This window comes from Vicia villosa, linkage group LG2 (assembly GCF_029867415.1).
Source record: "Vicia villosa cultivar HV-30 ecotype Madison, WI linkage group LG2, Vvil1.0, whole genome shotgun sequence".
Lineage (NCBI taxonomy): Eukaryota > Viridiplantae > Streptophyta > Magnoliopsida > Fabales > Fabaceae > Vicia > Vicia villosa.
The window spans coordinates 212,129,222-212,145,752 of record NC_081181.1 but is presented as its reverse complement, the minus strand read 5'-3'; the positions used below and the strand labels follow the sequence as shown (position 1 = coordinate 212,145,752).

The 16,531-nt window shown below is 31.8% G+C and overlaps 2 protein-coding genes and 1 non-coding gene across 7 annotated transcripts; all 3 read left to right on the top strand.

Moving 5' to 3' along the window:
• Positions 1-72: 72 nt before the first annotated feature.
• Positions 73-145, top strand: TRNAR-CCU (transfer RNA arginine (anticodon CCU)). Its single transcript has one exon. It is a non-coding gene; the product is annotated as a tRNA-Arg (tRNA).
• Positions 146-6,005: 5,860 nt separating this feature from the next.
• LOC131653783 (ras-related protein Rab11B-like) lies at positions 6,006-8,304 on the top strand. The gene is made up of 2 exons (XM_058924063.1): positions 6,006-6,402; positions 7,690-8,304. The coding sequence occupies exons 1-2, from the start codon at positions 6,188-6,190 to the stop codon at positions 8,120-8,122; spliced, it is 648 nt and encodes a 215-aa protein (XP_058780046.1). The 5' UTR covers positions 6,006-6,187; the 3' UTR covers positions 8,123-8,304.
• Positions 8,305-12,074: 3,770 nt separating this feature from the next.
• On the top strand, positions 12,075-16,275 carry LOC131653782 (cell division cycle protein 48 homolog). Of its 5 annotated transcripts, none has more exons than XR_009299137.1 (7): positions 12,075-12,501; positions 12,600-12,766; positions 12,862-12,887; positions 13,131-13,202; positions 13,293-13,574; positions 13,721-14,570; positions 15,085-15,847. XR_009299137.1 is itself a non-coding variant. In XM_058924061.1 (7 exons), exons 5-7 carry the CDS (start codon positions 13,458-13,460, stop codon positions 15,172-15,174), a joined length of 567 nt encoding a protein of 188 aa, XP_058780044.1. In that variant the 5' UTR covers positions 12,077-12,501; positions 12,600-12,766; positions 12,862-12,887; positions 13,131-13,202; positions 13,293-13,457; the 3' UTR covers positions 15,175-16,275. The 5 variants fall into 5 exon arrangements, 2 of the variants coding, with proteins under 2 accessions (XP_058780044.1, XP_058780045.1); XM_058924061.1 differs by having other exon boundaries at positions 12,077-12,501; positions 13,721-14,080; positions 15,085-16,275; XM_058924062.1 differs by lacking the exon at positions 15,085-15,847 and having other exon boundaries at positions 12,078-12,501; positions 13,721-14,080; positions 14,290-15,076.
• Positions 16,276-16,531: the final 256 nt, after the last annotated feature.

The window sequence follows — 16,531 nt, the reverse complement described above, 5'->3', positions numbered from 1 at the left end:
TTTGGTAACTTAATTGTACTTTCGTTAATGAAGATTTGATTTAAAAGGAAGAATCGAATCAACACCAACGAAGCGCCTGTAGCTCAGTGGATAGAGCGTCTGTTTCCTAAGCAGAAAGTCGAAGGTTCGACTCCTTCCTGGCGCGGGTTATCTATTTTTTTTATGATAATAAAATTATGACTTCTAATTTGGGATGTTCAAATGCTTTAATAATAATAATAATAATAATAAAATGTGCAATACATGGTAGAGTTGTTCAAATTTAAATCCTGTTTTTTTTATGACTTCTAATTTGGGATGTTCAAATGCTTTAATAATAATAATAATAATAATAATAATAATAATAATAAAATGAGCAATACATGGTAGAGTTGTTCAAATTTAAATCGATCTAAATAAAAATTATAAATTTATAAAAAACATTAAAAAATATAAACAATTAAAAATTATTGAATGACATTGGATGTCATTTAGTAAAAATAGTTCGGTTCAGATTAGATTTAGATTTTTTTTATAAAAATTATAGGTACCATTATTTTTTAATATTATTTATTAGTTTAATTTAATCTATTTATTTTTATTATTTCATTTGTTTCAACTATATTCGGTCATTCTTATTCTGTATTATTAATTTTTAATATACTATATGTTATATATTATATCAAATCTATTATTTATTTGTATTTTATAATTTTAATAAAAATACAATTTGTAATTTGAATATCCAAAAATCGATACAAATCAAACCGCATAAAATTGGATTGGATCAAATCAATTTTTTTTTAAATCAATCATCAAAAAATGAACTAAACAATGAGTAAAAATCCAAAAATGTCATTCATGCGTCCGGAGTTGCATCTCCTGACACACTCAATTTTTTTCGTAAAATAAGGGTGGCTCAACAATTTGTGTTAGAATTTGTGTACCTAAAATAAGGGTGGCCAGTTCTGTAATACGGTGGGAGAACTGACTTTTTTAAATGTTGCGGATAGCAAGAGTCGCCACCGACTTTTATTTTATCCAATTAGAAAAGGCTAAAAGAACAGGAAAGACTTTTTTTAAAAAGACTTGAGTTCGGGGGGTAGGTTATACAAAGGGAAGGTGTAAGCACCCTTTGTATCTATGGTTATCCATGGGCTCTTAATTGCTTAGCTCACTTTTTGTTTGAATTGTTGAATGAAAGTGTAGTGTGTGTTTAGAAAAGATTTTTGAATAAGGACTTTAACTTGTAAATAAGTGTAGCCTTTTGGAAATTGTTTTGAATAGAGGTGTGAAAAGTAATTTGAAAGTTTGAATTTGTTGTGAGTCGAGCAAACAATTAAGAACTACCTACCCTGAGTTAATGTCTTTCTTGCTCTTTAAGTCTTTGAGGGAAAGAGACTCACACCATTAGTTGGTGGGAAGTCCTTTCATTAGATGTGAGGGACATCGAGGGTCAACGTTTGCCATAAGTTTATCCATACCATAAGAAGGGTAGGAAGTCTTTAGGAAAGGATGAGAATAGTCATTTTAGGCAACCAGTAAGGATACCTTAGCATTCGAAGGGATGATCATCATTTATCGAGGCAACATCGAGGGACAAAATCATTTTTAATCGTAGGCAACTCGTAGGGACTTTGATCTTTTTATGATGATTTTATTCATAAGCAACAAGCTAAGGTATCCCTACGCTCGAGGGACTTGACTATTATAACCGATAAGGCAGCATAAGAGTGGATTACCCTAGAGGTGTGTGGGTGCCACAATCACGTGAATTGAATTCAGATATTTATCTTGCATTTAGGTGAACTATGTTCAACTGATTGTTTTCACTCCCTATTTTACTAACCACGCAGTTAATATAAGCAAAATTAAAGGCAGAAATTAAAAGTTCATACGCTATTACAAGGCTTCGGAGAGGGGGATACATAGCCAAAAAAGTGAGTTGTCGGTGATTTCAGATAATTCTTCCTGGTTGCTAGGTAACGGCAGCTCTATTCGGTTCTGGTTTGATGAGTGGTGCGGCGAACTATTTATAGTTGAGGGTGGCAACACTTGAGTTTCCTCTGAGATGAAGGTTAACTCTGTTATAGTTGACGGAAAGTGGTCCTTTTCGATAGACAATGGTATGATTCCGGCTGTTGTGAAGGACATAATTCTGCTTTATCATATTCCTTTTGATCTTCGCCCAGATAAAAGATTATGGAAAGGTTCGGTTTCGGGGGAGTTGTCGCTCAAGGAGGCCTACGAGTTTAAGAGGGATTGAAGCATTCAAGCAGAGTGGTGACGTTGGATTTGGTCGAAGTCTATCCCTCTATCTAAATCGTTCTTGGTCTGGAGAATTCTTTTTAACAAAATTGCTACTGACGAGCAGCTTAAGAAGAGAAATTGTGCTCTTCCTTCTATGTGTAGTCTATGTTCCATTGAAGAAGAGACAATCAATCATCTTTTATTTTGCTGTGGCTATGCGAGGCGGTTGTGGAGCTGGTTGGGCAAAGCTTTTAAGATTCCTCTCGGTATTTCGTCGTGGGACGAGGGTTTGTAAGCGAAATTGGTCTAACCAATGTAAGTTGATTTTTATCTTGCCGTCATTTTCTTAATTGATTCTATTTGGCGCGCTCGAAACAGTTTCAGATTCAAGGATGTGGGGATTCCTATTTCGGTTTCTTTTGGCTGGTATTGTCTCAGCCTGCGGGTTAGCCGATAATCTTAGTAATACTTTGTCTTATTGTTGATTTTGAGATTTTGAAGTCTTTTAAGGTTGTGATTCAACCTCCTTGTGCTCCAAAAATCGTGGAAGTCATTTGGAAGCCTCCCCATTGGGATTGGATTAAGATTAATTGTGATGGCGCTTCCTCGGGGAATCGGGGCCCTTTGCTTGTAGGGGTCTTGCTAGAGATTTTGATAGTAGATTTTGGGAGCTTTTGCTAGTTTTTAGGTGTGTCTAACTCTCTCATAGCCGAACTCACAGGTGCTACGTTAGCCATTGAGTTCACTCATGAGAAGGGTTAGCAGAAGATTTGGTTAGAATCTGACTCTTTGGCGGTGGTTCGTGCTTTTACTCCTCCTTTCAAGGTACCTTGGCAAGTGCGGAACCGATGGATTAACTGTGTTAGTATCACTGACAGTATAAATTTTATGACTTCTCATATTTTCAGATAAGGGAATAGTTGTGCAAATTCTTTGACAAATATTGGGTTAACGGTATCCGAATACACTAACTATAATTGTATTCCTATTTTTTGCGAGCAGATTTTATAAAGAATAGGCTATTCTTTAGGTTCTCTTCTTCTTGAGAGGGTTTTGATATAATCCTATGCTCTTTTTATTCTGATTTCTTTGTTTCAATGAACCTCATTTGAAAAAAAAACTAACAAACCAAAGTGTATTATGTTGCTTTTGTTCTTGTAATAAACCCTAAAATCGTTTGGTTCCCTTTCTTTTTACATCAATTTTTCATATGAATATTTATTGATTCTTAAATGGATGGATTGAATCAAATATAATAAATAATTTTTTATACAGTGAATAGATTTTATGAATGAATTATTAGTCGAATTTGGTTATAGTAGCGCCAATAAATTTTTATTTTTGGAATGATTCTAACATATGCGGATGTAATTCTGCTAATTAACTATTATTTTTGGAATAAATTTTTATAGTAAATGCGGATATAATTCTAACATATATAATAAAATTGTTTATTTTTTCAAAATATCTTTTTTGAAATTAGAAATTTGGTTATAGTAGTGCCAATAAATTCTTATAAAACTTATTTAATATCTTTTAGTTATTTATTCAATTTTAAATTTGTTTAAATTATATTTCAAAAAATGAGGATATTCTTACACGAGTAAGTTTAAAATAGTTATTCCAAATTTTAATGCCTTTAAATTTTTATTTTATGAATGAATTATAGTAGCGCCAATAAATTTTATGAATGAATTATTAGTCGAATTTGGTTATAGTAGCGCCAATAAATTTTTATTTTTGGAATAATTCTAACATATGCGGATGTAATTATGCTAATTAACTCTTATTTTTGGAATAAATTCTTATAGTAAATGCGGATATAATTCTAACATATATAATAAAATTGTTTATTTTTTCAAAATATCTTTTTTGAAATTAGAAATTTGGTTATAGTAGTGCCAATAAATTCTTATAAAACTTATTTAATATCTTTTAGTTATTTATTCAATTTTAAATTTGTTTAAATTATATTTTAAAAAATGAGGATATTCTTACACGAGTAAGTTTAAAATAGTTATTCCAAAATTTAATGGCTTTAATTTATTATTTAATTTCATTTTAAACTTCCTTTTAGAACAAGAATATCCTTCCTCATTTCAAAAATATATATTTATACATTTTTAAATAATAAATTTTAATATTGATTAAAATATTTATATCATTATGTCGTTATTATTGAGTATGTATCATGTAGAAGATGAAACGATATAATAATGACATCATATTTCTAATATTTAACTCCTCTTTTTGATATATAATATGGTGAAGTCTAAGGTGAACCACTATCAAGTGTTTCACAGTGAACCATCATTAAACATCCTTGGATGAACTAATTCCAATTGATCTTATGATGTAGTATCTGTAGATTGATCTTATGATGTAGCTAACTATTAATTTACTCTTTGTTGTACTTGTTAATCGTTATCTTCTTTCATGACACTATTTTCTCCAATGGCCGATATTTGTCTTGGCTTGTTTTCTTTAGTCTTCACATGAGATAAACGCAACACTGTTTTAGTGGATTTCTAATTCATTGTTTTGGTTCATTTTCTATTATTTTTCTAAATCAAATATTTTAATTTTGTAAGAAACATGGTTATAATCATAGTTTTTCTCAACCCAATCAAAATTAGGAGTAAAAAAACACCAAAAATAAAATGAAAAGGGGAAAATTATAACATTGAAACCCATGATTTTCTCAGTTCAACACTCAACATATACTATCAAGCAAGCAATTTGCAGTGCATAGGACAGAATGAGAAAGATGTAGGTTTGATCGCAAAGATCGAATAAATACGAGGATGATGGATTCCCAAATAAATTGTGTATATAATTTTTTTTTGGAACATGTCAATTGTAACTTGTAAGAGATTAGAGGTGTGATTTAGTGTATACATTCCTTAGTAAAATACTTGAGTTTGATTAATCTAATGGTTCTCAATTGTTATTCATCATGGTCCACCTCTGAGGATATGTTACAACCGTCGTCCTAGAACTCACCATATAATATTTGCCTTTTATAAATAAAAAACGAGTTATCACACTCACACATTTTTATAATAATTTAAATTTTTATATTTATTAATAAAATATAAATATAAATTAAATTACTAAGAATTTTTAGTGATTTATTTTATTTTTTAATTATTTTTTAAAAATATATAAAATCAATTAATTGTAATTTTATAAAAGTAAAAATTTTGTAGTAAGGGGATCAAACCGCTTACAATATATTATGTTTCTCCATAAGTTTATGATAATATGTTGCCATTCTATATTTTAGAAAGGTCGGAACACAATTTTATTTGTATAAATTATGATTAATTAATTATAAATATTTTTTTTAATAAGCAACTTAAATCTAGCGGGTTTCGAACCTGAAACGTTTCACCGCTAGATTACACACACGCACATGATTACAAATTCTAATTATTTTATTTTATTTTTAAAATAATATAATAATTAAATTATTATAAAAATAAAAATTAATTATAAGTTATCAAATAAAATATAATAAAAAATGAGTTTAATGGTAGAGTACTTTTATATCTGAATTTTAAAATGGGAGTGCAAAACTTAAAAAAAAAAAAAAAAAAGGAATAAAATTACAATTTAAGCCTTCTAAATTTATATTAGACGAGATATCGATGTAAAACCTATTTAAATTTAAAATTGACCGTAAATACCTTTACAGCATCTTGAAAAATAGCCGTTATTAAAATTATTATAAAATCATAAAAATAAAATAAAATCAAAGATTCATTTGATTGAGGCGTGAATTGTTTTCATCAACAGTCGCCTACGTTTCCTTCCTTCCTTCCTTCCTCGTACACGCACTCCACACGTTTCTCTTTCTCTTTTCACAAATTACCATTTTTGAAGCATTCAACTTTTTCACTCTCTCTACTTAATTTCAACCCTTTTTCATTTGATTCAATTTTCTTCGATCTATTCAATGGGCGCCGCCGATGAAGAATACGATTACTTGTTCAAGTTGGTTTTGATCGGTGATTCTGGTGTTGGGAAGTCTAATCTGTTGTCGAGATTTACGAGGAATGAGTTTAATTTGGAGTCTAAATCTACTATTGGTGTTGAGTTTGCGACCAGAAGTGTTAGGATTCTTGATAAGCTTGTTAAGGCTCAGATTTGGGATACTGCTGGACAAGAAAGGTCATTTTTTTCTCTCTGTTTTTTGTTTTTTTTAATGCTTAGTTATGATCTAGGTTTTAGTGGGTTCGATTGTTTTTTTATTGATGAATTGAATTGAATGGGGCCAAAATGTAAGTTTTTTTCTGTTGTTGTGGTTTTGGGGTTTTTGCTTTTGATCTCGATCTTCATGTTTAGGACACGGATCATAAATTGGGTATTATGCTATGAAGCACCTACACAGAACAGGATACTGACATGTCACTGATCAATAATAATTTGAAAATATGAATTAGTTTGATATAATCACATTTGTTGGAATCATATTATATGTTGAACACAACATTTCTCAGAGATGTCGGTGCTAGAGAGATATTTTGTAGAGTTTTGTTGTTGAGGAAGAGACTGGTGAATGAATTGGGTATTTTTCTATGAATCACAGAACTAGACATTAGACATGACACTGGCACTCCTATACCGGTAATAATTAGAGAAAGTAAATTAATTGAATGTAATCACTTGTGTATGCCTCAGTGTCGGGCACTTATATGTCAGTCACTAGATACTCATGTGAATGTGTGGGGGGAAATCCTCACGTTACAAGCCTAACCATTGTTTATTTCTTCCATGTTGAGTTTTTTTTCTTCAAAATTTACAATTTGTTAGATATCTCAAGGTGTTTGATCAATATGATTGTTCCAGTTGCCCCCCTATATTCTCTTCTAAAAGCCTGTACTTCTACACTTGCAATTTGTCTTATAGGAATCCAGAACTAAGAGGGTGTTCTGTACCCCTAGGTTCTCTTCTAAAAGTCTAGCCTTCTATAGTTTTTGGATCTAACTCATTTTAACTGAATATAATCTCGACCGATTAAATCAACTATTAAAGATGTCTTACTTTTCCTTCTAAAATGATAGTTCAATTAAGAGAATTTGTTCATCTATAATGTGATACTTACAATGTCGTCAAGAATCAAGGATGCCCCAAAGTGCTAAGATAAGAAAAATATCGTTTTTGGTTGCCGGTGTGGTTAAGATCGTAAAAAAAATATCGAATTATAATTTTCATGTATTTTGTGTATGTTTAAGTATAAATATATATAAAATTACCATTTTTTTCCTTCGGTAGGATCTTACATGCCGTGCTAACGATCCGAGTTTTATGATCTTTCACAAGCCGACTGATCCTTCTTAAGATCTCGTGCTTGACTACATTGGATACTTACATACTAATAAATCCTAGACTCCTAGATGAATCATTGTAACTCATCCCTGAATCTTGTAGTCTTACTGTTTTTTTTATGTATCACAGATATCGTGCAATCACAAGTGCTTACTACCGTGGAGCCGTTGGTGCACTGCTTGTGTACGACTCAACCAGGCACGTGACATTTGAAAACGTGGAGAGATGGTTGAAGGAGCTTCGAGATCACACAGATGCCTACGTTGTAATCATGCTCGTAGGAAACAAAACCGATCTTCGACACTTGTGTGCCGTGTCCACAGAAGAAGCCACCGCATTCGCTGAGAAAGAAAACATATATTTCATGGAAACTTCTGCACTCGAGTCCGTCAATGTAGACAGTGCTTTTGTGGAAGTGCTCACTCAGATATACAATGTCGTGAGTAAGAGGGCTCTTGAGAAAGAGAATGGCTCTGCATCAGTGCCTAAGGGAGAGACTATCAATATTGGTAAAGATGATGTATCAGAGGTTAAGAAGAGTACATGCTGCAGTTCAGCATAGTTTGAATTGAAAGAAGATCTTAGTTACATAGTAAAATTTTCATTATTTTGGATCTATATGAAATGTTTTGGTATTTGATTGATACTTTTTTTTTTGTCATTGAACATTTTTGTTATTTGTTGTGAGAAAGTCATTGCTTTATGATGCGTTTTTGTTTATTGAGATACATTGATTTGCTACAAGAGCCAATTGTTGTTTTGTTACAGCTTACAATTCAGGTGTTATCTTCAAATTTCTCTACCTTCATCTATCTTTTTGTAATGGTATTAATTTTTTAATTATCAATGTTTCTGCTATGGATTTGGTGATTCCATAAACTAATAAAATCTAGAGATAAACAAATGTTTCTGCATTTTAGATAAAGAATAGAGAAATGCAAATAGATTATTCTTTAATAGCTTTCATTCCAATTATTTGCCTAAATGTTTCTATTGTGTAACTGAATCAAGGAGGCGCTTTGTTTGAATGTTGAGGTCTCCCTTGATTTTGGAGAGCGTTTTGAATGTTTAGGTCTGCGATTTTGGTGAGTCAGTTCAATTTAAGTAAAAAAAATTATTATTGGCTTAATTGCAATTTTAATCCTCCTATTTTGTCTTTTTCTTGATTTTGATCCCTCTATTTTAAAAATCACTATTTTAGTCCCTTTTTTAAGTTTTCTGTGCAATTTTCGTCCCTCTATTTTGTTTTTTTCTGCAAAATTAGTCCCTATTCCTGTCTCTTTTTCATTAGAAAACTCAAAAAGGGGACCAAAATCGTGGTTTTAAAAATGGGGGGACTAAAATCGAGAAAAAGACAAAATAGGGGGACCAAAGTTGCAATTAAGCCAAAATTATTTAAAACATAATGTTAACGTGGCACACCAACTAAGAAATAAATCCCAACACTCAAATAAAAAGTATGTTAACATATCATAAGTTGAATACTATTTTTACCTCTATACATATTGTGGAGATTATTAGAGATATTGTTGAGAATAACTCACATTGTGAAGATTATTATAGGTAGAAATAATTGTTTATTATGGGTAATTAGAGATTAAAGTTTAGGTAAACGAAGTCTTGTATTGTATAAATGACTTTTAACATTGGAATCCTAATTCATAAGACAAAGACAAAAATTAGAGAAAATCCTTTTTAGTCGTAGAGGTAGGCACCAATGGTAGATCATGTTCATTACATTTTTATTTCGTTTATTTTTTATTTTTTATGTTGGTTGCTATTCTAACAATTGGTATCATAGGGTAATTAACCTTGGTGTAAAATTTGAAGTAACAAGGTTCGACAACACAAATAATTTCAAATTACAGCAAATGAGGGTCAAGGTTTGTTGGCTCAACAAAGTTTATAAAAGGCATTACATAAGACGAAACTAAATGACATGGAGGATACCGATTGGACAGAGATGAAGTAGAAAGCGAAATTATTGATTCTCTTATGTGTTTCAGACGACGTCATGTATCATATCCTTAACTCGACGACTCTGAAGGAGGTTTGAGATAAATTGGAGAGTCAGTGTATGTCAAATACGTTGATGAACAAATTGCTCGCGAAGTAGCGATTATACAAGAGGAAAATGTATGAAAGATCTAATTTGGATCAAAATGTCAATGTCTTCAACAACATAATCGTTGATCTGGTGATACTTGGAATGAAGATTGATGATGAAGATAACATAACTATCTTGCTCTACTTGATACCAAGTTCTTATGACCACTTGGTAACTACTCTTATGTCAGTATTAGTATTATTGGTTGTTTACTGTATATTATGATCTGCACTATACCAGATTTGATACAAATTATAAGTCAAGTTTATACGTATGTCTAAACCAAGAAAACATCATTAATAAGCAGTCAAGTGGATTTTTAAGTACGTGAACGGTATTATGCATTATGGTATCATGTTTAGCAGTGAACAAAGTGATTCGTCAATTGTGGGATATGTTGATTCACACTATGTTGGTGATACTGATAATAAGAAGTCTATAACAGAGTATGTCTTTACTTTAACTAGAGGACCTATTTGTTTGAAATCATCGGTTCAATCCATAGTGACGATGTGGGCAATTGGAACAGAGTACAAGGCTTACATGATTGGTGACAGAATTAGGTGTTGAGCAAAGTGGAGTTTAGTTGCTTTGTGATAGTCAAAGTGTCATTTATTTGACAAGCAATCAAATGTATCGTGCCAGAACAAATCATACTAATATGAGATTTCACAAAATCAGAGAGTTAATTGCATCTAGATAGATATTACTTGAAAAGTTTCATACTTTAGAGAATGCAACGGATATGTTAATCAAGTCAGTCATTTATGATAAGTTCATGCATTGCTTGGATTTGTTACATGTTTCTCAGTGTTAAGCAAGATATGTACCTCTCCAATTTCTAGGAAGAATCGTCATGCAAAAAGTCTTCATAGGAGTTTGATATTTGCCAAGATGGAGATTGTTGAGTATGAATCATTATAGAGAATATTATGGATATTGTTGAATATAACTCATTGCGGAGATTATTATGGATACAAATAACTGTTTGTTGCGGAGAACTAGAGATTAAGATTTAAGTAACTAAACCTTAGTATCTTAAGACAAAAATAAAAGAAATTATAGTTACTCTATAGTCACCGAGATATGCATCATAGTCCGAACTGCGTTAACAAAGATCGATTGCATTATTTTTACTTTCATTTAATTGTATTCTTCTAGTTTCTGTTCTAACAAAACTAATCTTCCAAACCATACAAGCTTCTATGTAAATCTCAAGGAAATTTATCCTTAAGAAGTAGATACTAATGACTTGCTAATTTTCCAAACCATGCAAACCATACAAGCTTCTATGTAAATCTCAAGGAAATTTATCCTTAAGAAGTAGATACTAATGACTTGCTAATTTTCCAAACCATGCAAACCATACAAGCTTCTATGTAAATCTCAAGGAAATTTATCCTTAAGAAGTAGATACTAATGACTTACTAATTTTCCAAACCATGCAGGCATATGTAAATCTCAAAGAAATTTGTCAAGAAGAAAGTATGGGCTATTATCAAGAAACTAATGACTTGTTGAACTCTAACTCAAAAATATGTTTCAGCCATCAAAATAAGTTTCTCCACCTGAGTACTTCAAGTTTACCTTATTAACAAATATAAGCTCCTTAAACCTTACTAAAACTAGGATGACTTTACCTTATTAACAAATATAAGCTCCTTAAACCTTACTAAAACTAGGATGACAATCCAACATATTCGTTCCGTTTAAACCTGCTATATAAAAGTCCATAGAAAATAGATTGGGGGTAGAACAAAGCAGGCATGGTAAACTAACATCTTAAAAGTTGCAAAAATTTATTTGAAAATTAATTTAGATAAGATGGCAGAACCTCTTTCAACTTAACCATTAACTCTATATTTGAATTTGCTTCTATTGCTCTCCATTATGGTTCTTCCGAGTTCTGAGAAATCATTTTTGTAGTTGCTCTCACATGATATTTTTAATTAAAGAAAACTGTAAGATTTAGCATTGAAACATTTAGTAGATGCTGATGCGCTTGCCCTTTAGATGATAAGAACAAAAGAGTATTAAGGAATCAAAACACTTCCATTGTTGACAATGATAGGAATTAAAAATAGTTACCAAATGGCAAGCAATTAGAAGCCTTAGAAACATGAAAATGACATTTGACATTAGCTACTAACTACCATGGTTTTAAGTATAATTATTGCTCCATCTACCAAAAATACATCATCTTATGGCAACCAAAAAACATAACATCATCTTTAAACTTTATAAAAATTTAAATAAGTGTAATTAATCTTCCTAATTTCATTAAAAAAAGTGCAATCTATAAAAACTAATCAATGTTCAAGAGTATTATTTTAAGAATGATATTAGCATTAGATAGTATTGATCATCTATAATATAAGAAAATAAACTGTTCTGGATTTCACCAAAATACCCTTTGATTAACTTTAGTCTAAAATAATAATTTTAGGGCAAAATTTGTCTTTTGCTGATTTTTTACAATCATTTAATGTTTTCAGTGGGCCAACAACAATAACTTATGGAGAAAGCGTGCTCTTTTACAGACCAACCAAACACGCCACCCCCTCCCTTTTCATTTTCAATTTTCTACTATTCCCACACAATCTTTCTTCTTCTCTCTTCCATCTTTTCCTTTTCTTCTTTTTTTTATCTCTTCTGCTACCTTTGATTTCAAAACCCTATTTTTCTCTCTTCATTTCTTCCTTCTGCATTTCTTCTTCTCTAAAGAAATCAAAGAATGATAAACGGGGTACCAATCGGAATAGGGAATACGGCCGCAGATCTGTCGTATTCAGCGATTTTACGGCGGTGTCTGGTTTCACGATGATGGATCTATTGTAAAGCTCCAAAAAATTTGCATATATTTTATGTATATATTAATTGGTATTTTATACGTTCAGTTTTTAGGGTTTCTTATCCATTCGTATATTTGCAGATTTTAGGTGTGAAAGTTTGTGAAATACTTGGAAGTGGAAAATTAATGGAAGTTTCATCTTCTTCCCAACCTATGAAGAACAGTTGTAGAGGACCAAGGTCAAGAAATTCATAGTATAGAGGAGTTACTTTTTACAGAAGAACATGTCGATGGGAATCTCATATGTGGTATTAATTGTTATTTCTGGTTTCATTTTCATAATTCCATAAAGTGTAAACCTTCATAAAAAAAATTGATTTTTTTTGTCTTTTAATAATTGCAGGGATTGTGAAAAACAAGTGTATCAGGGTATGTGAAAGAGTTGATTATTATTTGTTTTCGGTTTGGAACAATTTTTTGTTGTTGGATATGATATGATTCAGGTAGTTCACAAACAGTCTATAAGTTTCAAAAGTAATGATATGAAAGAATATGGTATTAACTACGAAATGAATCCTTCTACTGTTACAAAATGAATCCTTCATTAATATACTTGTCCTCCTATTCCCACTTTATTGGGTATGTATAATCTAAACTTCTCTATTAAAACAGGTTGTTGAAGTGCCTAATTGCAGCTGGGAAGATATCGGTGGTCTCGAAAATGTTAAGAGGGAACTCTAAGAGGTGAGTGAAGCTCTTACATAATGACATTGATATGTTTACTTTTATCTGCATCTGAATATTTTTGTTTTTCTTTTTTGTTCGTTTTTGCAGACTGTTCAATATCCAGTGGAACACCCTGAAAAGTTTGAGAAATTTGGCACGTCGCCTTCAAAGGGAGTTCTTTTCAATGGTCCTCCTGGTTGTGGTAAAACACTTTTGGCAAAAGCTATTGCCAATGAATGCCAGGCAAACTTCATCAGTATCAAAGGTCCTGAGATGCTCACAATGTGGTTTGGAGAAAGTGAGGCAAACGTGAGGGAAATTTTTGACAAGGCTCGTGGTTCTGCTCCATGTGTCCTATTCTTTGACGAGCTTGACTTCATTGCAACTCAGGTTGGTACCAGTCCGGGTCACTAAGCTTTGATTTTGAATTCGGGCAAATTTATTGTCAAACTTTAAAAATCTTCATTCATTTCAACTATTTCAAATAGAGAACATTAACCATGGTTACTTAACCTCTGCTTTTCTTTATCCTGCAGAGAGGTAGTAGTGTAGGAGATGCTAGGGGTGCAGCTGACAGGGTTTTGAACCAGCTGCTAACAGAAATGGATGGGATGTCAGCAAAGAAAACTGTGTTCATCATTGGCGCTACTAACCGACCTGACATTATAGATCTAGCTCTTCTGCGTCCAGGGCGTTTAGACCAGTTGATTTATATCCCTCTCCCAGATGAAAATTCCCGTAGTCACATAATTAAAGCTTGCTTGAGAAAATCCCCCATCTCAAAAGATGTCGATATTAGAGCTCTTGCAAATTACACCCAAGGCTTTAGTGGTGCTGATATTACTGAGATTTGCCAGCGTGCATGCAAGTATGCCATTAGAGAGAATATTGAAAAGGTACAGTTTTGAGCTTATCCCTTTTCTATTGAGGTATGTTAATACTCAGCATTATTTTTTGTGGCATTTTAATTTTTCACACTGTGATGTCTGGTTTTCTATTCAACGAAACCGTGAGTTATGAAAAAATTGTAATAGTAATAGTGAGTGTTTAGAATTTTTTATAAAGCATTGTTTACAAATTTGATACTTGAAACTTTCTAACGAAGGGAGCAACTAACCAGAAACTTTCTAATGGATAACTCGCCAACAAGATCGAGAAGAGTATTGAAAGTGATAGTGTGACAGGGAAGAAAATGTGACTGGATGTTGCCAGGGTGTTAATGGGGTTTGTTGTTGCATATTTTCAAGTCCTACACAAAACAACAAGACTAAAGAGAGAAAAATCAGCTAGAATTAGCCCTACATTGAAAGAGAGTGATGTTCTCACAGTCCTTGGTGTGCTTGAAGATGTGGCGGCTGTTGTTGTGGCTTACAAACATTACAGAAGGTCTGGCTGAATTAAGCTCTAATAATGTCTTCTAGGTTGTTTGGGGACCCTATTTTTTGTTGTTGAGTACCACTAAGTAAGAAATAATTATACAAAGACTTAAATAGACACCTTATTGGTGTATCAAAGAATAGTAAAAGTCTGGCAATAGATATAGTGATAAAAACTTTATTGTTCTTTTTGAATTCAACACCATTATGATTGTATATGATGCTAAGACGCTGCTAAAACTCGAAACACTGTTGATTGGATTTTTTAAAATAATTATAGTGCATTTTCGCCGTCGATTTTGTCTACTCATTATGCTCAGACGACGCTCACACTCAATGCTTCTATTTGTTTACGTCGGACATGTGCTTTTAGTTTAAATTTTGGTTGCCATTATTAACATCACTCATGCTAATATTATGATTTGAGTATTGATGTACCTCAATTAACTTGATAAGTTAACTTATAGTAATATTGATTTCTTTTCTCAAATATATATTTAATAATGCAAATATTATATTTACAGTCGCACTTCCAAGTAGAATCATATCTCAAGAAATTCAGCATATCTCTTGGAATGTGGAGAGTAGCAGCACTTCGTCGGCATGGAAATTAGTCCTAAGCGAGTGTTGGCAGTCAGCTTTAGTGAAGTAGTATCGCAGTCAAGGAGTTGTAGTTTTTCTGCAGCCGTATTCTGTCGCTTTTAATATGTTTCTGATATGATTTTCGGTAATTTTGGAGGCGGGCAAAGCTGTTTTGGTTGGCATTGTGTCTCAGTTGGGGTGCTGAAAAGAGAGGGATGGATGTACTTTTTAGACAACAGTTCCTTGTATTTTCATTAGTAGCTCTGGTGTTATCTTTGTAGTTTGTTTTGGTGTATTTCTTGACTGGTGTACTTTTGGCTTAGTTGCAACACTGCTTGTGCTTGCAATTATTCGGTAATAAGTTAGTTTTGCCTTTAAAAAATGTCAAACACATGTTATTTGTTACATATGTATGTTTTCTCTAATAAAATGATAATAAGTAGCCTCTAGATATTTCAGTTCATTTGCAAATGCTAAGCTAATTGGTTCTTACAAGCTGCAACTCAACTTCGTTAATTCCTGAACCATAAATCATTTTTTAGTTGCATTGGCTAAAACACAATGACCACTTCTATGTTTCACGTTCTCTCAAAATTGTACATGGTGGTAGCCTAAGGGCATCTTTCCACTTAGACTTTAAAGGGAGATGAAAAGAATGAACGTATTAGAAAAATATTAATTACAATGGCCTTCAAAAATTTTGTTTTCATAATATATTTAATTATTATTGATTTATTTTATGAGTTATAATTATTTAATATAATTGAATTTATATTTGTATTTAAATATATTTTCTATTGTATCAAATAATTTTATCTGTGTCAGCGTACGGGTAACACACCAGTACCATACAAATGTACGGATAACATATCAGTAGCACGGGTAAAGCACCGTGAACGCACAGGTAACCCACCATTCTCTTTTTGGACTTTTATGTATAATTATTTTCTACTATTTTCAACTAATTTTATATTTTTATTTGCCTCATTTATTAAACTTTATAAACCCTTTTATTATTACAACTCTATCAACCTTAAATTTTTTTTTTTTCTTTCTATTTTCACAATTGTTTTTCAATTAATTCTAATTTATTAAACTTTATAAGCCTTTTTATTATTACAACTCAATTAAACCTAAATAATTTTATTTTTTATTTTTCACAATTGTTTTTTTTATAAAGTATGTGTTTAAAAATTTATCTTAAGAAATGCGCGTACCAAACCCGAACCCGTGCGAATGCACGGGTTTGTTACTAGTTTATAGAAACTGAAAAGCCAAGCTTGTGCAACACACTACCAAAAGATGAAATACAACAAACAACTAAAACATTAGATTGCCTTTCAAACAACACATGCTCAAATCACAATGGCATGCCAACAAAAGTTCAAC

What these genes read in the sequence shown, in the direction of transcription:
- LOC131653783 (XM_058924063.1), top strand. Translation starts at nt 6,188, where the DNA reads ATGGGCGCCGCCGATGAAGAATACGATTACTTGTTCAAGTTGGTTTTG. An exon ending in GATACTGCTGGACAAGAAAG is followed by an intron (nt 6,403 to 7,689) that starts GTCATTTTTTTC and finishes TATGTATCACAG; the next exon opens with ATATCGTGCAATCACAAGTG.
- LOC131653782 (XM_058924061.1), top strand. Translation starts at nt 13,458, where the DNA reads ATGCTCACAATGTGGTTTGGAGAAAGTGAGGCAAACGTGAGGGAAATT. An exon ending in TTGACTTCATTGCAACTCAG is followed by an intron (nt 13,575 to 13,720) that starts GTTGGTACCAGT and finishes TTTATCCTGCAG; the next exon opens with AGAGGTAGTAGTGTAGGAGA. An exon ending in TTAGAGAGAATATTGAAAAG is followed by an intron (nt 14,081 to 15,084) that starts GTACAGTTTTGA and finishes TTATATTTACAG; the next exon opens with TCGCACTTCCAAGTAGAATC.